Raw genomic sequence first — 19,965 nt, forward strand, 5'->3', positions numbered from 1 at the left:
TGGACTGCAAGATCGGTGGTTCAAGCTCACCAACTGCTCCTCGGAAACCCTATACAGGGTTGCTATGGGTTGGAACCAACTTGACAGGACTGAACAACAATGTGATGGCTGGAAGTGTGGTTGCCTTGTCAAGGTCAGACCAAAGGATTTCCATAGAAGGCCTGTGAGCGGACGTTCCCCATCCCTGCTGTAAGGGCACCTTCTAGGTTCTACCACTGTACTCCCATTAAATAGTGCTTGGAGTCCTGGTGTGGTGCTGCAGGGTAAGCACTGGACTGCAAGGTTGGCAGTTCAAACTCACCAGCTGCTCCTCGGAAACCATACACAGGGTCTCTGTGACTTGGAACCAACTCAATGGTACTCACCAACAGCCCGTCACTTACAGCTTCGACAATTAGTTTTTGCAATCCCAATGAATCCTGTTAACAATAAACACAACGGATTCTTATGATCCTATCAACATCAGCCTTCCCCAGACCCGTCAGCAGGACAAGAGGAAACTGTTCAGTGGGGACCCTCCCTTGTCCATTTATTCTGTGTGTTAAGCACACCCAAGAAAGCATGTAAGCCACCTAACTTCATGGCTTTACCTCTCGCCGTTTCAGAACGATTTCATTTTACTTGTGATAACAATCGGTGTTTATGGAAGCAAGTCGAGAAATGAAATGACATTGCATTGGGCAAATTTGCTGCAAAAGACGTCTTTAAAAGGTTTAAAATCAAAGATGCCATTTTGAGGACCGAGAGGCATTTTGGGCAGTGAATTTCCTAACACAGCCATTCCAGCCATAGTCTTTGTAACTCTTGTGAAGACTGGGTAGTACTCTACAAATGTGGGGTGCTGGTGGCCCATCAAGGGACCTGAGAGTTGCTAGTATTGAAAACAGTATTAGCACCTTTGGGGGTCTTCAATGTCATCGCTGAGTGCTGCTGAGTTAGTGTTGACTAAGAGCGACCCTGGATAGTCTGAGGAGGAGCTGGATGGGTTTGAACCGCTGACCTACTGTGTCACACCAGTTGGGACCATGCAAGTAAGGTGTATGGCACCCTATGGTGGGGACTGGTCAGTTTTACCATTCTGCTGGATTTAAAATGCGCCATTCCAGATGGGCCAAGAGAGACTCACTGGCATCAAGAAGGACCAAGAGTGGAATGTGTCACTTGGTCCCTAGGTCCCTGCACTGAACCTCCGTGACTGAGGACCAAAGTCAGGACAATGGCGAGCCTGTGACAGATGGGGAGACACAGTGAGAAGGAGCAGAAGAGAAACAGGGGTGGCAGAAACGAGAGACCAGCCCAAAACAGTGCTGAGCTTCCCAGCCTGAGGTGGAGAAAGGTGGGTGCTTTCGGGTGGGAGACTTGCTAACAGAGTGGGAGCCAGGCTCACGGACCCCGGAACACAAAAGCTGAGGGCCTTCAGGTAGGGTGCTCACTGGCAGAGTGGAGTGCCTTGAAGCACCTCATGCTGTTCTTATGTGTTGTACTGGGTTTTTACTCACAGAAACCCTGTGTAGGTTTCCAAGGAGCAGCTGGTGAGCTTGAACCAACAACCTTGTGGTTCAAACCAACCTTGCAGTCCAGTGCATTAACCCGCAGCGCCATACCAGGACTCCAGGGAACCTGTATGTTGTTGTTAAGTGCCTTCGAGTTGGTTCCAACCCATAGTAGCCCTGTATAGGGTTTCCAAGGAGTAGCTGGTGAGTTTGAACTGCTGACCTTGCGGTTCAAACTGACTTTGTAGTCCAGCGCATTAGCCTACCAGGACTCCTATTTGTTGTTGTTAAGTGTCATGGAGTCAGTACCGAGCCATACAGACCCTGTAAAGGGTTTCCAAGGAGCAGCTGGTGAGCTTGAACCGCTGACCCTGCAGTTCAAGTGGCTTTGCAGTGTGGCGCATTAACCCACAGCGCCACATCAGGACTCCTATGTTGTTGTTGTTTTTGTTGTCGGGGTTTCCGAGGCTGTAAATCTTCACTGGAGCAGAAAGCCTCATCTTTCTCCCTCGGAACAGCTGGTAGTTTCGAACTGCTGACCCTGAGGTTCACAGCCCGATTCGTAACCACTACGCTACCAGAGCTCAGGACTCCTACAGGCGGCACTAAAAGAGCTTTGTTAACACTTGTCGGAGAAGGCAGAGGTCAAGGGTCAAGGTGCCGAGGCGACAGGAGACTGTCCACAGAAGTCTGAGTTCAGGCTGGGAGGAGGCTGCTGTGATCCAAGTACTGAGACAATGCCATCTAACGACAGAAGCCCCACAGTGGTTCCAAGCACCTTACTTGCATTCTTAGCAGGCTGTCCAATTCCTTTGGTGGACCAGAGACACTGTATTTGTAAAGTCTACCCAAACATATTATGCAAATCCCAAAATAGCCTTCTCTGGGGAAAAAAGCCATATAAAAGCAACTTCATTTCACCAGGTACAAGCAATTTCATTTCACTAAAACATGCTATACAATCTGGTTTTCAGTTGGTCCTTCTTACTGATCGGGGGAAACTCACATCCCTCCAATGCGGTGCTTCCTCGCTTCCCACCAAACCATGTGGTTTTCCATTTACAACATTCCAAAAACACTAATGATCCTTTTTCTTTAAAAATTTCACAGTATTTATTTCCACTACAGAGATGAACTCAGAATTTCATTTCACACAAGAAAGAACCATTGATGTGTATGTTTGTGCAAACACCAGAATGTCTCCCTCTCAAAGAACCTATCTGCATCTGAGTCTCTCCTGGTCTCTGCATCACGGGCTTTCCCTCAGGAGACACGTTCATCCGCACAGTGAAGTAGAAGCTTTTGTCCCCAATGAATGCGTCTCAGCTTCTGCTACAGGCTTTGTGGAACATAAAGTAAGACGTAACTGGTCACCGAAGGCACTACCACATTCACAGTGTTCATGAGGATTCCCTGAGGCACAGGCTCAACTCTGCCGACAGGCTGTCCCCCCAGGACAATGTTCCTATTTGACAGTAGCCCATGGACGCTCACTGGTGTCTGAGCTGCTACAGAAGGCATCTGTATGGTCACTGCAGTGGGGCTTCTCTCCTGCAATAGCCCGCTGCTCCACAGTGAGCTGGGATGTGGTGTGGAGGACTTGTCCACCCTGACAGGATCTGTGTGTTTTCTTTTATGTGAGTTACAGCTAGATGCATAGGCAAATGTTTGTCCGCATTCATTGCATCTATATGGTGTCTCTCCGGTGTGCGATCTTTGATGAGCAGTAAGCTTGGGCTTCGTGTTGAAGGCTTTCCAGCATTCACTGCACTGAAAGGGTTTCAGGCCTGTGTGAACTTTCCGATGGTTAATGAGCGTTGCCTTCTGGGTATAAGATTTTCCACATTCACTGCATGAAAAGGGAGTCTTTCCTGAGTGAAACCTCTGATGTGCTATGAGACATGACTTCTGGTTGAAGCCTTTCCCACAGTCACCGCAGACATAGGGCTTCTCTCCAGTGTGAGTTCGCTGATGAATAATGAGATTTCCCTTATGGTTGAAGCCTTTCCCACAGACACTGCATATAAAGGGCTTCTCTCCAGTATGAGTTCGCTGATGAATAATGAGACTTCCCTTACGCTTGAAGCCTTTTCCACATTCACTGCACATATAGGGCTTCTCTCCAGTGTGAGTTCGCTGATGAATAATGAGATGTGTGGTCTGGATGAAGCCTTTCCCACATTCACTGCACACATAGGGCTTCTCTCCAGTGTGAATCCGCTGATGAATCGTGAGGTCTGTCTTCTGGATGAAGCCTTTCCCACACTCATTGCATGTAAAGGGTTTCTCTGCCATGTGAGTCTTCTGATGGTTACTGAGGTGGGATTTATGGAGATAGGCTTTGCCACATTCGGAGCATTTAAATGTTTTTTGTTCCTTGTGAGTTGTGTGATGATGCTCAATGAGCTTGAACTTTGAGAAGAAGGCTTCCCTGCACAGACTACACCTGTAACACTTCTCTCCAGCACGAGCGTTCTGATCACCGGTGAGGAAGGGCTTTTCCATCAAGGCCTTCCTGCTCGGACTATATACACACGGCTGCCCTGTTCTGTGAGTTTGCTGATGGTCGATGACTTGGAACTCAGTGCTGTTGGGTCCTCTGCTCTCTGGGGATGTTATTTCAGTACAAAATTGCTCACGGTCAGTGTGGAGAATGGCTTTCTCATCTCCACTCAGCTTAGCAGGGTTCTTTATCGCGTCAGTTCCACTCTGGGTGACTGCTGGTAAAATTAAGTTTGGTTTCACAGTTCTTTCATGGGTGTCAAGTAAACTATGATTTTCACTTAAAGGAAAATTATTTTTGTGCCAATGAATGCTACTTGCCAATGCACTAAGTCCCCAGGGGTGTCCCACGCCGTCTTCCCTCCCTTCTTGTCTCGCATGCCCAAGCAGATCGTCATCAACCTGCATTTCTAGGAAAGAAGAGAACAGTGAACCCTTCCATCGTCTTGATTTGGAATGAAGCCAGTTAAGAAAACACATGGATTCCAGGTGGATGTTTAGTGACAACCCTCTGAGGCGTGTAAACACAACACCAGGCATAGTGTTTCTTGTACACAGATAAATAGACAACTGAAATGCTAAAGCAGCTAGTGTAGAAATAAGGTTAGACAATTCAATTAAAGCAGTGCTCTTGGACACAGTCTTTCTGGCCCTGGGTTTAGAATTCTGACTAAACTGATTGACTGGGTCACAAGCTCATAGGGGATTGGTTAGTCTACTATTCAAATTGTTGTTAAGTGCCGTCGAGTCGATTCCAATCCATAGCAACCCTATGTAGGGTTTCTGAGGAGCAGCTGGTGAGCTTGAACCGTCGACCTTGCAGTTCAAACAGCTTTGCAGTCTGGCGCATTAACCCACAGCGCCACACCCAGACTCCAAATAGGGTGCATAAACCCACCACGCAGAACTGTGTAATATACACATAAAAGGAACCAACCAGACAGCAGTTTCCAGAAAGAGGAACATAAGGAAAAAGAGACTGAAGAGAGAGAGAAAGAGATTGAAGAGAGAGAAAGAGAAATTGAAGAGAAAGAGGGAGATTGAAGAGAGAGAGAGGGATGGAAGAACTATGAGTCAAAACTGGTACCACCAGGATGTTGACAGGTGAGACCTCTGTGTGCTGGAGACTTCCTGGGGACATAAGGTGACTCCAGGCACTTGTTGGTAAATCCAAAACAGATCTAGCAGTTGCCCGGTAGGGAAGAGGCCTAGTGGAAACTGGCGGTGGGCATGGCTTAGAGAAGGGCAATGCCTGCGGGCACTGTGGAAGAATGAGTTGGGAGCTGTTTTGGTTCGAGGCTGTCCTGGTTAAAGATGTGTACTGCGTCTAGCTGTATCCTGTTTAGTTCCAAGTCGATCCTGATCCCTTGTTGTAACCTGCTAGTTCCCTAATCAGCCAAACAACGGTGGGTCCAGGGCAGTCAGTGTCCTGATCAGCCCTTCGTGCCAGAGTCTGACTCCTACACAGTGACTGGAGGGACGACGACAAGTGGACAGCCTACTGCTACTGTAATTAAGGGGCGTGGGCCTTCTGCAGTGATGGGGTGAGGTAAGTAAGCACTGTGGCCACCACAGGACGTGGACAGTCTGCTACGAATGCAGACGCAGCGAGTACAGTGCATGGAGCCTCTGCAGGGGTGGGTGGGGCTATGCAAACAAGGTCCACAGAACCCGTGTAGAGGACGGATCAGCTCTGACATCCCGCTGGACTAAAAGGAGCCAATCCCAGAGTAGGAAGAATATCTCACTGCCACCAAGAAGCACCCAGAGCGGAATGTGTCCTCTGGATCCGGGTCGCTGCCCTGAGAACCTCCTAACCCAGGAGACAGAGAAAAGCTGCAGAAAAATTAGAGAAAAAGATAATGGAAAAAAAATAGTATGTCAAACAAATGGGGGATCTGATCTCAAAAGAGAACATGTAATTCTCTAAACTCCCCCAAAGAGAAAGGTCTCACATGGAAGGGGGAGGCGTGGAGACCCTTCTATCTGTCGGGCACCCTGCACAGATGTGACACCTTCTCTCACTGGAACTCGAGTCCCCTTCTTACCTCTTTTCACACACCCGTGTGAAAAAATTTCCTGGTGCTTTTCATCCACCATAATCCACGGTTGTTCTCCATGTTCCCATCTGGGGACTGGATCTGGTTTCTTAGCTTGATACCCTGGTTCATGGGAAATCACAGAATGTTACACATCAAAATGGCCTTGGGTTTGGAACTTTATGAAAAAACAATGCTAAATCATACAAACGAAACCTATTTTTCTACCAGAAGTATGGCGAAGATACCCACTTATCTAGAGCCAGGGTGTGGACTGAGAGTCTGCCTCTTCAGAGCATCACAGACACTCCCATGATTTCCGAGGCAACAAAGGAAAGGCCAATGACAGGGCCAATGACAGGGGAGCTGTCCTTACCCAGGGACACCAGGTGGCTGTAGTTCTCCAGCATCACGTCCCGGTATAGGGCCTTCTGAGCAGGGGCCAGGAGCTGCCACTCCTTCTGGGTGAACTCCACAGCCACGTCGCGGAACGTCAGTGAGTCCTGTGTGAAGAGGAACAGTTGTCCAGTCGATGCCATGAAGAAAAAGTGAGGGAAGTTATAATGCTCACTTCCTCTATCTAGGCAGCGGCATGTATAGACCCAGATCCTCTTTAGTATTTTATAGACAAAGCAAAATTGTAACAAGCTATTCTGAATTTGTGCATTTCATAAACCATCCACTCATCAAAGGAGACTTCTAGATGTAGCAGTGGAATTGTCTTTGTAAACTAGAAATAATTCACAAGTATTCACACACACACACACACACACAAACCTACTAGAGAAACGCATGTGGAGATACACGAACAGATAACAACAGATCATGCACTTGGACTAGGAGCAGTTAGCAGGAGTGGTAACCACAGTGTTGTGTGAGGCACCGCAGGGAATGAAGGAAAATCGTTAATCTCTACCTCATAGGGACCAGCCTAGTGGTGATCCTTCAAAAAGAAACTATTCATGCAATTACTGCAGATGAAGTGTCTCTAATCCACTTTGCAAATGAAGTGTGTGGGCTACCAAGTGGGGATTGGTGGTTCGAGGTCCACTGGGCTGGCCACACGCTGAAATTAAGGAGGTGTTGTAGATATACACAGCCAACCACACACAGATTTGTCACAGAGAAGCAATTGGAAGATGAAGAAAGGAGAGAGAAAAGATGCAAAGGACCTTCTTATAAGAGCTGTTTCTTGTTGAGTGCCGTCAAGTCGGTTCCGAGTCACAGCGACCCTGTATAGGGTTTCCAAGGAGCAGCTGGTGAGTTTGAACCATCAACCTTGCAGCTCAAACTGACCTTGAGGTCAAGTGTTTATCCTAGGATGCCACACCAGGACTCCTATAAGAGCTGTAATCCGGGTCCAATGCTGTACCACTGAAGATGGCACCAGGCCCAGAAAGAGCCTGTGGCATCAGGACAAGAAGGGGCCCTTTAACCAAGTTAGCAGTGACTGATGGACAGAGTCAAGGGGAACCTGTCCTGAGGGAACCAAAAGGAGACTGTCCTTAGGACAGAGGCTGAGAGGACCATCCTTTCAGAGGGCCATACTGTGCCCTCCGTGACTGAAAGGGGCAGAGAGAGCTGGCCTGCACTGCAGAGCGGCTCTGCCTGTGTGTGTTGATCCCAACCTGTAGCCTGTTGTTCTCTTCTAACAGACACTCCAACCATGACCATGGTCTAGGAGTTACAGACCTGTGACCACTGCAACAGATCACTGTGCAGAGCTGAGAAGTAGCCAGTGCTGCGGAAGGACACCGCTGTCCGAGCCCAAAGACTGAAGATAGCGGCGATGTTTGACCTCTACCTCACAGGAATCAAGTACGGGCTCATGTTGATGGTGATTCTCTTTCCTGCCCCTGTACCCCAAGAAATTTGGAAGACGACTACCTGACCAACAGATTGGAAGAGATCCGTATCTGTACTCATTCCAAAGCAAGGTGACCCAATGGAATGTGGAAATCATTGGACAATCTCTTTGATATCCCATGAGAGTAAAGTTTCACTGAAGGTAATAGAGAAACGGCTGCAAGCATACACTGACAGAGAACTTACAGAGGTTCAAGCTGGATTTAGAAAAGGATGTGGAACAAGGGAAATCATTGCTGAATGTCAGATGGATCTTGGTTGAAAGCAGAAAATACCAGGAAGTTGTTTACCTGTGCTTTATTGACTATGCAAAGGCCTTTGATTGTGTGGATCATGACAAGCTATGGACTACATTGCGAAGTATGAGTATTCTGGAACACTTAATTGTGCTCATAAGGCACGTGTGCATAGACCAAGAGGCAGTTGTTAGAACAGAACAAGGGAACAACAAATGATTTAAAATGAGGAAAGGTGTGTGCTAGGGTTGTATTCTTTCACCATACTTATTCAATCTGTATGCTGAGCAAATAATCTGAGAAACTGGATTATATAAAGAAAAACGTGGCGTCAGGTTTGGAGGAAGACTCATTAACAACCTGCAATATGCAGACGATACAACCTTGCTTGCTGAAAGTGAAGAGGACTTAAAATACTTACTGATGAAGATCAAACACCACAGCCTTCAGCATGGGTTATATTTCAATGTAAAGAAAACAAAAATCCTCACCACGGGACCAATAAACAACATTCATACAAATGGAGAAAAGATCGAAGTTGTCAAAGACTTCATTTTTCTCAGATCAACCATCAACACTCATGGAAGCAGCAGTCAAGAAATCAAACGGCGTATTGCATTGGGCAAACCTGCTGCACAAGACCTCTTTAAAGTGTTGAAGAGCAAAGATGTCAGCTTGAGGACTAAGGTGTGCCTGACCCAAGCTATGATATTTTCAATAACCTCATATGCATGCGAAAGCTGGACAGTGAATAAGGAAGACCATAGAAGAATTGATGCTTTTGAGTTATGGTGTTGGAGGAGAATATTGAAAGTGCCATGGGCTGCCAAAAGAACCAACAGATCTGTGTTGGAAGAAGTGCAGTCAGAGCGCCCCCTGGAGGCCAAGATGGCCAAACTTCATCTCTTATACTTTAGACATATTATCAGGAGGGACCAGTCCCTGGAGAAGGATATTAAGTTTGGTAAAATGGAAGGTTGGAGAAAAAGAGGAAGACCCCCAACAAGACAGACTTACACAGTGGCAGCAGCCATGGACTCAGGTGTAGCAACAATTTGTGAGGTTGGCCCAGGACCAGGCAGTGTTTTGTTCGCTTGTACACAGGTTCGCTATGAGTTGGTACCAACTCGATGGCACCGAACAACAACAATACCTCCTATACTCAGAGGCAGTTGTAAGCCACCCCCGTTTTTATAACACTATCACTTCTAGTCCTATTATAGATGCATCTGTTCCAATGTTGGTGTTCACGGTATTGCCCAACACATCACCTCCCGAAAGAAACAGTAAAGAAATTTACTGAGGCAAAAAGACCCACGGAATATTGAAGTCACCCCTTCCCACCCACCTACTCCCACCAAGAAACTGATCTTATTTCTCCTTAAAAAGTAGACATAGCATTTATATATATATTCTCTTGAGTTGTCCAGAGAAATACGCATTTCAAATTGAAAGCTAATCTAACCCAATGTGGTGTCAATACTTTAGTGGTAAAGCCAAGAACAATACATTCCCCATCTTACATAACCTGATGTTGAAGTCAGAGTTAGTGTGTACATTTTCACATTTGTACTTTCCCAATGAAGTGATCTGGTATTGCGCAGGTCTCTATAAATCCATTAGGAAACAGACAAGAGCATAAAACAAACTGATGTTGAAGTCAGAGTTAGTGTCTACATTTTCACATTTGCATTCGCCGATGAAGTGATCTGGTATTGCGCAGGCCTCCACCAATCTACTAGGGAACAGACAAGAGCATAAAACAACCCAAAAGTCACCTGAGCCTGCATCGTTTTCTTTTGCTCTTCAGACACGGCAGAAACTGAGATGCTGTCTGTCTGCAACCTCTTCCTCTTTCCTCCACGTGATTTCTTGTTGCTGGGGTGTTAGGACCTGAAGGCTGATGGGAAAATCTGTCGTGAGTGATACATTATCTGGAGGTGGATCCCCATGCTGTGATGGATCCCCCAGTACTGTGGGCTGTGCCTTATCTGGTGACTCAATACATTTTACACCTATAGGCAATCAAACTTAACAATCAGAATTTGAGGAGATATGGGTAAAAGACAGATGTCTTTAAAAAATCGCACATCAACGATCAGCTTTACATGTGAAAGAAGAAAACACTTGGTCCCTACCTCACAAAAAACATCAATTCATTGTCAAGTGTGGTTCACAGTGGGAATGTTGAACCAATGAAACTGGAAGAAGGTAAGTTTACATCAATGTTGTTAAGTACTGTCAGCCAGTTCTGACTCACAGAGACCCTGTACAGAGATCTCAAGGGGCAGCTGGTGTGTTAGAACCATGCTCATTTTGGTTAGCAGTCCAGTGCTTATCCTACAGTGCCATACCAGGACTCCATCAAGTGGAACTAGTCTCTGGAGTAGGACACCATGCTTGGTAAAGTGGAGGGTCTGTGAAAAAGAGGAAGACCCTCCATGGAATGGATTAATGCAGTGGCCTCCATAATGGACTTAGACACGGCCCACATGTGAACTTGGCTCAGGACACAGCAGCATTTTGTTTGGTTGGACGAAAGGATCTGAAAATATATTCTAGACCTACCACATAGAGGATTGTATCAGCTGAAGACTATTCTGCTGGGGCAACCATAAAGTTGTAAATTCACTTTAGAAAACACTTAAGAATCACCTGTTTAAAATTTTACATATACTTTCAAAAAACAATGTAAAAAATATATATCCCTTCACAGCGAGTGCACATGTGACCCCCCCAACACATGTACCAATATTTTCATGTCAGCATGATTTGTAGTAACCCGTTGCGGTATAATGGGTCAGCTGTACAAGCCTATGGTCCTACTGGGCATCGTGTCGTAGTTCCCACTAAATAATTGGGCAAGATTATACAAATATGGAGTTTGTGGTCCACAAGGAGGATTGGACAGCTCGCTAATAATAAATGGGAACTTCACGGAGATAGTTGTTTCTAAATGCTGAGGAGTCGGTTCTGACTCACAATGACCCTGTAGGGTTTGAGAGTCTATAAATCGTTGTCGGAGCAGAAAGCCTCATCTTTCTCCTAAGGAGCGGCTGGTGGGCTCGAACACTGGACTTGTGGTTTGCCATCTAGTGTTTCTCCTACAGAGTCTATGAAAAGAAAGCCTAATGTGGGGTTACTCGGCTGACATTCTGCTAAGTTGAAAAAGAGCCATTCTAGGGGCGGGGGCTCTCATCACTACCGAGGGAGAAGGGCCAGGGGTGGAGAGCGTCGTTTGGACCCAACCTCCTCGACCCAGGAGATGAAGAGCTGTGGCATAAGAACCAGCGAGGGGCAGGAGAAGCTGGGGCCCAGGAATGGCAGAGCCAAGAGCATGGCAGAGTGGTGGGCTTCCGGGCCCCGGGAGAGAACACTGAGTGCCTTCGGGCAGGAGGCTTGCTGGCCAAGCCGCGTGCCTCTGGGTACTCATCTGGGCAGCTAGGTCTGCCAACCCAGGAGTTCAAACTGGGCGCCTGCACACCGAGACTTATTACTAGTGAGTCCTGATTGAGGAAGTGCATCCTGAATTGTCACTTGGCACTTCCCCAGGAACTGTGGGCTCTGTGTGGCCTTTGCAGTGAGTTGTCACACCCAGCTAAGAAGTCAAGAGTGTGGTGAGAGAGACCACTGGTATCACAGGACTCTTACAGTGGTTGGAGGGTGGAGGCAGCTCTGACGGCCGCCGCAGAAGAGTCAGCCTTGGGCTGGTGCAGATTCTTTCTCCATCATAAAGTCAGACGAGGTCAGATGTCCTTGGTGAATATTCAAGGACACGTGTCTCTGCACAAAAGAATTTTCCCAATCTGTTTAAGTTTTGGATTCATTTTACACAGTTCATTCATAAGTCATCTCTTCTCATATTTCACTCTAACGAGCAAAGGGAAATCACACTGTTCCACTAAGATCTTGCTTAGAAATCTCATCAACCAGATATCGAAGTTCATCATTTACAAGTTCTATCTTCTACCAAACATTTGAACATAATTCAGACAAGTTCTTTGTCTTGCATTAGAAACCACTGCTCTCCCTCCAGTAAAATGACATCCACTGTTTTCTTTTACGGTCTCACCAGAGGCACATTGAACGGGCACTTTTCCAGAGCATTTGAGTCCTGGTGTTGTGTAATTTTTCTACGACATACATCAGTCTTTCTCTCGGCCGCGTCTTGCTTTCTTCAGAACTGTTTTTCACATTCATAATTGTACCAACAGTCTTTGCAAAGCACCTGAAAACGTGTCCAGCCTCCACCAATTACCCAATTCCAAATCCATTTCCTCATTGGAGGTGTTTGTTAGAGCAGTGCCCACACTTCTTGGTACCAAAGGGTCTTAGTTATCTAAGTAGTGCTATGTCATGGACTGAACTGTGTCCCCCAAACTACGCATCATGACTGAGCCATGAGAGTCAGTGGTTTACCACTTCTGTAATGATGTCACACGGCAGAGATGTCATGATCCAATCAAAGCTGACGGTGCAGACTTGCCGTTTGGGGGGTGGGGGAGTGGGATGGGCCTGGAAGGTAGAGTGAAGCCCAGAGTTAAAGGGCCTCTGCCTAGAACCCAGAACGCCAACAACTGTAGCCTGGAGGGCACGGCCATCATGGAGACAGTCTCAGAGAACAGAAGAGAGCTTTGAAGCTTTGAAAGCTAATGTGAATTGCTTTGTCGGCTTTTTAACTTGCTTGGTGCCAGTTATTTATGTTTCCCTGAAATTGCTCCCAGGTGTAATGGAAATGGCTACCTTGTACCTTGTACCTGGTCCGGCAGTTGTGGTTTGGAAGCAGTTCATTTGTATTCTAAATTTACAAATAAAGAGAAAATTTGGCTCATGATGAAACTGGAACTTGGAAGCCTTTAGGGATGATATGACAGGTGACCACCACTCATCTGTCAGTTTGTTGTACTGTGGTAGCTTGTCTGTTGCTAGGATGCTGGAAGCTTTGTCACCGGTATTTTAAATACCAGCAGGGTCACTCACGGTGGACGGGTTTCAGCAGAGCTTCCGGACTAAGACAGACTAGTAAAAAGAAGTGGAAAACTTCTGAAAGGTTGTTGTTGTTCCGAGGGTGTAAATCTTTACGGGAGTAGAAAGCCTCATCTTTCTCTCGCGGAGCTGCTGGTAGTTTCGAACCGCTGACCTTAAGGTTCGCAGCCCAATTCGTAACCACTAGGTTAGCCACGGAAAATCTTATAAACAGAAGTAGAACATGATCTGATGTTGTGTTGGAATCTAAGTTCCATATAAAACTATGGATAACATTTTGGTGAATGGGAACTCCGGAATACTTGATTGTACTCATGAGGAACTTGTACATAAACCAACAGGCAGTCGTTTGAATGGAAGGAAGGACACTGAATGGTGTGTGCCAGAGTCCTTTCATTATACTTGTTCAATCTGTACACTGAGCAAGTGTGAGAAGGTGGGCTATATGAAGAATGGGGCATCAGGATTGGAGGCTCGTTAACCGCCTGTGATTCGCAGAGGATACAACCTTGCTTGCTGGAAGCAAAGAGGGCTTAAGATCCTTATAATGAAGATTAAAGATTACCGCCTTCATTAGGGATTGCGCTTCAATGTAAAGAAAACAAAAATCCTCACAAATGGACTAATAAATAACATCATGATATATGGAGAAAAGACTGAAGCTTCATTGCACGTGACTCTACGATCAACACTCCCGGAAAAAGCAGGCAAGAAATCAAATGACGTACTGTATTAGAAAAATCTGCTGCATAAGACCTCTTAAAACTGCTAAAGGGCAAAAAGTCAGTTAGTGGACTAAGATGCACCTGATCCAAGCCATGGTATTTTTAATCAAATGCATGTGAGAGTTGGACAATGAATTAACGAAGAGTGTAGACAAATCAGTGCAGTTAATTATTGTGTTAGTGAAGAACACTGCGTACCGTGGACTGCCAGAGGAACAAACAAATCTGTCTTGGAAGGAGTACAGCCGGAATGTTCTTAGAAGCCAGCATGGAGAGATTCCATGTCTCATACTTTGGAGAGACCAGTTCCTAGAGTTAGACATCATGCTTGGTAAAGTGAAAAAGACAATACATCCATTTGACCTAGCTTTGATGGCTTGATAATCAGAACGGGCACTAAAGGAAGATTCAAACAAACAAACGAACAAAAAACAAATAAATTTTGATAAAGGAAACAAGGGTAAATTGCTACAATTTGATGAATTTGACCTATACTCATGGAGGTAGTAACTCTAAACACCAAAAGAGAGGGAAGGAGTCTTCACATCAAGTATCAATGCTATTCCCTCTGTACACAGGGTAGATAGGGACGGGCAACTTAGACACTGGCCACCTAAAATGAGGGGGCGATAAAGGCATGAAGTGACTGGCTTACAAGGTTTCAAGGGGGAGCTTAGTTTAATAGTGTGTGGGGAAAGAAAGAGTCCCCACTGAATAGTTTTCATCTTGTCCAGATGGGTCTTGTTAAAAGAGATGGGGATAAGATTCTTACGATTCAACAGTGAGTAATTGTTATCATGACTAATTGCAACTCTCACAATTGTAAAGGTAGAAGCTTTGTAACAAAAACAGGGGAATGGTTAATTTTACAATCCAGAACCAGAGGACCCTAGGACCATCAAGGGAGAAGAGCACAATTGGAATGTGAGACCTTATCCAGAGAAGCAGCAACACCAGAGAAGGAGGCAGAGATGGGAACATGGAGACAGGGAGCAGCTGAGGACTCTAGATTCATGGAAAGAGAGAGACTGAGAGATGGTGGCCAGGAGACAGACTTGCAGAATGTGCTCTTTGGTGGAGTACATTATTATATATGCCTGAGTGTTTAAAAAAAAAAGCTAAAGTGAATAGAGAGAAACACTGGTAACTGATGGAACATGGAGGGGATTATAATTATTGTAATGAAACAAGGTGTATGATTTGTTGAATGTAAAACTGGTGATCTGCCTTGTAAACTTTCACTCAATCCACAACAAAAACTTAAAAAAAAAAAAGACAATAGTGGCTGCAACTGTGAGCTCATACAGCAATTGTGAGGCTAACGTAGGACTGCGTGGTGCTTCGTTCTTCTGTGAGACAGATCACTGTGAGTCAGACCAGTCTGATGGGTGAAAGTGACTTGCAAAGGGCAAAAATTTTTAGGTGCCAAACGGTGAAATATCATGGATTGAATCATATCCCAAAAGGAAACATGTATCAAGCTGACTAGACCACAATCTCAGTGGTTTATCTGTTTATGTAATGATGCAGTGTGTGTGTGTGTGTGTGTGTGTGTGTGTGTGTGTGAATGAGTGCTGTGGAGTCAGTTCCGAATCACAGTGACCCTGTATAGGGTTTCCCAGGCTACAAATCTTTATGGGAGGAGAAAGCCTCAGTTTTCTCCCAGGGAGCGACTGGTAGATCAGAAACACGGACCTTGAGATTAGCAGTACAGTCGTACTCCACTGTGCTATCGGGGGATCTCTCACGATATGACCTGATGTTATTAAACCAATAAAGGATCGAGGGTGGGTGCAACGCCCTGAAACTCCTCACAGCACTGATCCTGTGTAAAGAAGGGTTGCCCAGGGTGTGGCCTGAAACACCTTTTATCTACAAGAGATAAGAGGAAAGAGACTCTAGCAGAGATTGGAGGGACCTGCTACAACCAAGAAAGAAAAACAGCCAAGAGTGAAGAGCATCCTCTGAGCCTGGGTCCCTGCGCTGTGAAGCTCCTAGATCCAGGGGCAGACACATGGAGACCTCCCTCCTAGGAAAGCTGGGTCTAGAGCTGTTGAAAGAGTCCCTAGAGCTGACAGAGAGAGAAACCCTTCCTTCCCCCAGAGCCGGCACTTGTATCTATCTCCTAAAGAGTCCCGGGGTGGTGCTGTGGGATAAAGTACTGGACTGCACAGTCAGCGGTTCAAACTCACCAGCTACTCCTGGGAAACCTTATACAGGGTTGGTATGAGTTAGGACCTGCTCCTCGGCACTTCACAACATCCTCCTAAACTGTGAGAGCACACAGCTCTGTGAGTTAAAACCAAGCACGTGTGGTATTTCTGACATACAAGTAAGTACTGGAGAACCAAGACATGCGGCCTTGACCGAAATGCCACAGGTGAATGACTTCGACAGAGACCTTAGTTTCTCACAGTCTGGGAAACCAGAAATCCTAATGGAGGGCACCAGCTGTAGGGAACGTCTTTCTCTCTGTGTCAGCTCTGGGGTAAGCACTTCGTCTCTTCAGCTCCTGGTCCCTGCTTCCCTGGAGATCGCCACCTGGTTTGGCATCTTTCTTTCTCCATCTCTGCTTACTGGCTTGCTTTTTAAATCTCCTTATATCCCTACAAGTCCCGGTGTGGCATTGCAGGCTTAATGCGCTGGACTGCAAAGTTGGTTCGGTGGTCCAAGCTCACCAGCTGCTCCTCGGAAACCCTATGCAGGGTCGCTATGGGTCAGAACCCACTCGATGGCATTTAACAACAACAACATATGTCAAATGAGAATGAGTCAAGATACATCCTACAACCATCGTGTATCACTAACAGACACAACCCGTTCCCAAATGGGATTATAACCACAGGCAAAGTGGTTGTTGACTTGTTTCTGACTCACAAGTGACTATGCACAACCAAACGAAAGCCTGCACAATCTTATGCCATCCTCACAATTGCTGCTACATTGGATCCCATGCTGCTGCCACTGTGCCAATCCATCTCACTGGGGTCTCCCTTTTTTTTCGCTACCCCTCCACTTTACCAAGCATGATGTCCCTCTCCAGGGACTAGTTGCTCCTGAGATGCTCATCTTCCGGCACTCTATCTGACTATATTCTGGGGCTCTTCATCATGTCCTGGTGCTATCGGATAGTGTTACACTGCTATTTGTAAGATTTTCAATTGCTAAACATTCAGGAGTCCGCCTCAGTGTCTTCCGAGTCGGCTGTTATCTGGAAGCTCAGCTGAAATGTGTCAGCCTTGGGTGACACTGCCGATAATTCGAAATACGTCACATAGCTTCCAGCATCATAGCAACACGCAAGACACCACAGTGTGACAAAGTGACAGACGAGCGGTGGCACAGAGGTTAAGATTTACAGTACATATTTTTAGGGAACAATTCAATCCACAATCGTCAGTGAAGCAGAAAGTGTGCATGAATGGGGGGTTTATTGGCCTTAACATTTCCTACACATGACTCACTTCTACAGCGTCTGTGGCGTGAAAGAAGCCCTAAGCTGGTAGGCAATGTGGGGGATCGGTCCCTTAGACAATAGTTACCCAACTAGAAAATGAGAGGAACAAAGATGTGATTATCTCCACCAGTGTGTCGCAGTGAATTACTTAATATGACTCTTGTAGCCGTCCTCGTCCTAACTCCTACTAAAGGACTGAGCAGGTGCCTGGGGCCCCACCCACAGAAGACTGGATTGTTGTCACTATTAAGTGCTGTAAAGTCAGTTCTGGCTCACAGAGACCCTGTACAGGGGCTCCGAGGAGCAGCTGGTGGGTTTGAACTGCCGAACTTGTGGTTCGCATTAAATAAGGTATATGGCATCCATGTGGGGTGGGAACAGGCAAATAAAGTCTGGGGAACCCTATGAAGTGGATGTGTCTGTTTGCCACTCCACTAGGTTTAAAACGAGCCTTCTCAGAGGCACAGAAGGGCATATCACTATTGCTAAAAAAACAAGACCCAGGGAGTTCAGTGTGCCCTTCGGACCTGAGACCCCTGCATTGAACCTCTTCATTCCAGCAAAGAGTGAGTTATGCCACCCAAGACTGACCGATGGCAGCGGTGAGGGGAAGCTGGGGAGAAGAGGTGTCAGCAGACCCGGGTAGACCAGCAAGAGGCCGCGCTATTCCTTGGGCATTCATCTTTCTGACTCACTCCCACCAGCAGAAAAGATGAGCGCCTCTGGGCAAGAGGCTTGCTGGAGCCGGGATACCGCTGGTGACTTTTAACACAGAGAGCTGAAAGAGCTTTGAAACACTCACTGGAGAAGGTAAAACACTAAGGAGCCAAGTGGCAGAGAGGCCAAGGGTCTCTAAGAAACCACACGATCCTAAAGAAACCACACGATCCTAAGAAACCACACGATCCTAAATCTTAACTGTGAGTTCTGCGTGGCCATAGCAACGAACCAGCCCAGCAGAGCGGAGGAACAGCTGGTGTCAGAATTAGTAACAGAGGAATTGGCCTGGGGCAGCTGATTCCGTTCACTGTGGTTCTGCCGGAGATCAGAGGAGCCCCGCACCATTTTTTGCAAGGCTTTCGAATTCCTACCCTGGTGACGTTGTCGTTATAGTTAAATGCCGTTGAGCCGGTTCCGACTCATAGCGACCCTGTATAGGGTTTCCAAAGAGCGGTTGGCGAATTTGAACCGCTAATCTTGCGGTTCAAATCGACCATGCAGTCGAAAGTTGATCCTACAGCGCCACACCCTGGTGGCTACTGGGTTATGTATGAGTTTGGCTGCTAACAGCAAGGTCAGCTGTTCGAATTCACCAGCCGCTCCGCAGGAGAAAGAAGCGACTTTCTGCTCCTGGAGTGGCGCTGCCGGCTAAGCGCTGGACTGCAAGGTCGCGGTTCCAGCCCACCAGCCGCTCCTCGGAGACCCTATACACGGTCGCTATGGGTCGGAACTGACTCCAATAATTTGCAACCTCGGAAAACCGTATACACGGTCGGTATGGGTCGGAACCGACTGATAACACCTAACATCCCCCCCTCCCCGGACTCCAGCATCCAAGAATCTTGGCTTTCCAAAGCTTGGTCCTCACAATAACAGACACAGATCACCCTCCGCCGTTGTTCACGGGAAGTCTGGACCACACCTCCCCTATGATGTCCATCCCCCAGCTCAATAGTCACGGCCCCACAGTGAATCCGCGCTGGACCCAGACCCCGCAGTCATCGTAGAGACTGTCTCCACCCCGACAAGCAGAGTGATGCGCAAAGACCCCAGGCCCCGATGGTCGTGACAGCTCCAAACGGAGTACAAAGGCGCTCACCCCACGTCTCACCCCAAAGCAGGCGACTCCCACCTGCTTCCCCTCAGGAACGAAAACATCCACCAACCTGTTTTTCTCCCCAATCATACGAAGTTCCGAAAAGTTACACTTAACTTCTGGCAACTCTTAGTTCTCTATCCCTTGCGCAGAACCCTAGTGCTCTCAGAGGCGGACGAAGGTCCGTAACTTTCGACGGAAGACGGATAACGGATTTCCGGTATTGCCTAACGGACAACATGTCTGCGTCCTTCTTGCCTCATCTTGAAGGCAGCCATATTTGAGTAACTTCCGTACACATCGTAAAGGACCATTTCCCTTTGTGTGTGTCTGTAGTCGTGGACTGCCAGGAAGACCAGAAAGCAGATGACACCGTCCGATTCGAATCGATTTTCAGTGGGTCGAACTTAACAAGGAAAACATGGATCAAACATTGCTTTCACCAGGCTTCGGAAATAAATAACGGCTTTCAGCCGAACGCTTGCCAGGCCTCTGAACTGAGCAGTAACACCTATAAAGGCCGTGCTCCGTAGATCAACCATCCGAGGAACAAGGGCAGCATTGGCCCCAAAACAAGTGTCAGAGGCAGGAAAGAATGAAAAATGAAAATGGGGAGGAAGTGGCAAGAGCGCTATTACACTGAGGGAATTGCAACGAACTTCAGGAAACAAAACGTGTAACTCACAAATTGTTGGATGGGAAACTAAGTTGCTCTGTAAAATTTAACCCAAACTACAATAAGATGTTCAGAAAAGTTTTGGGAGGAAAAAAAAGGAATACGCAGGACCTTCACAACATTACTAGGAAAATCTGATTATTTTTTAATTCCAGTTTCTCATGAACTT

General features: G+C 46.7%; 1 protein-coding gene across 1 annotated transcript in view; it reads right to left on the minus strand.

The window, feature by feature from the left end:
* Positions 1-5,585: 5,585 nt before the first annotated feature.
* LOC102838743 (histone-lysine N-methyltransferase PRDM9-like) overlaps positions 5,586-19,965 on the minus strand; it is a 38,172-nt gene continuing 23,792 nt past the window's right edge. Inside the window, exons 5-8 of the mRNA XM_006868343.1 lie at positions 12,556-12,651; positions 6,411-6,537; positions 5,744-5,808; positions 5,586-5,642 (exon numbers count right to left, since the gene is read on the minus strand). Of these exons, the coding sequence (XP_006868405.1) occupies positions 5,586-5,642; positions 5,744-5,808; positions 6,411-6,537; positions 12,556-12,651 (345 nt within the window). The remainder of the gene's footprint in view (positions 5,643-5,743; positions 5,809-6,410; positions 6,538-12,555; positions 12,652-19,965) is intronic.

Source organism: Chrysochloris asiatica, unplaced genomic scaffold (assembly GCF_000296735.1).
Source record: "Chrysochloris asiatica unplaced genomic scaffold, ChrAsi1.0 scaffold00116, whole genome shotgun sequence".
In the NCBI taxonomy this organism is placed as follows: Eukaryota; Metazoa; Chordata; class Mammalia; order Afrosoricida; family Chrysochloridae; genus Chrysochloris; species Chrysochloris asiatica.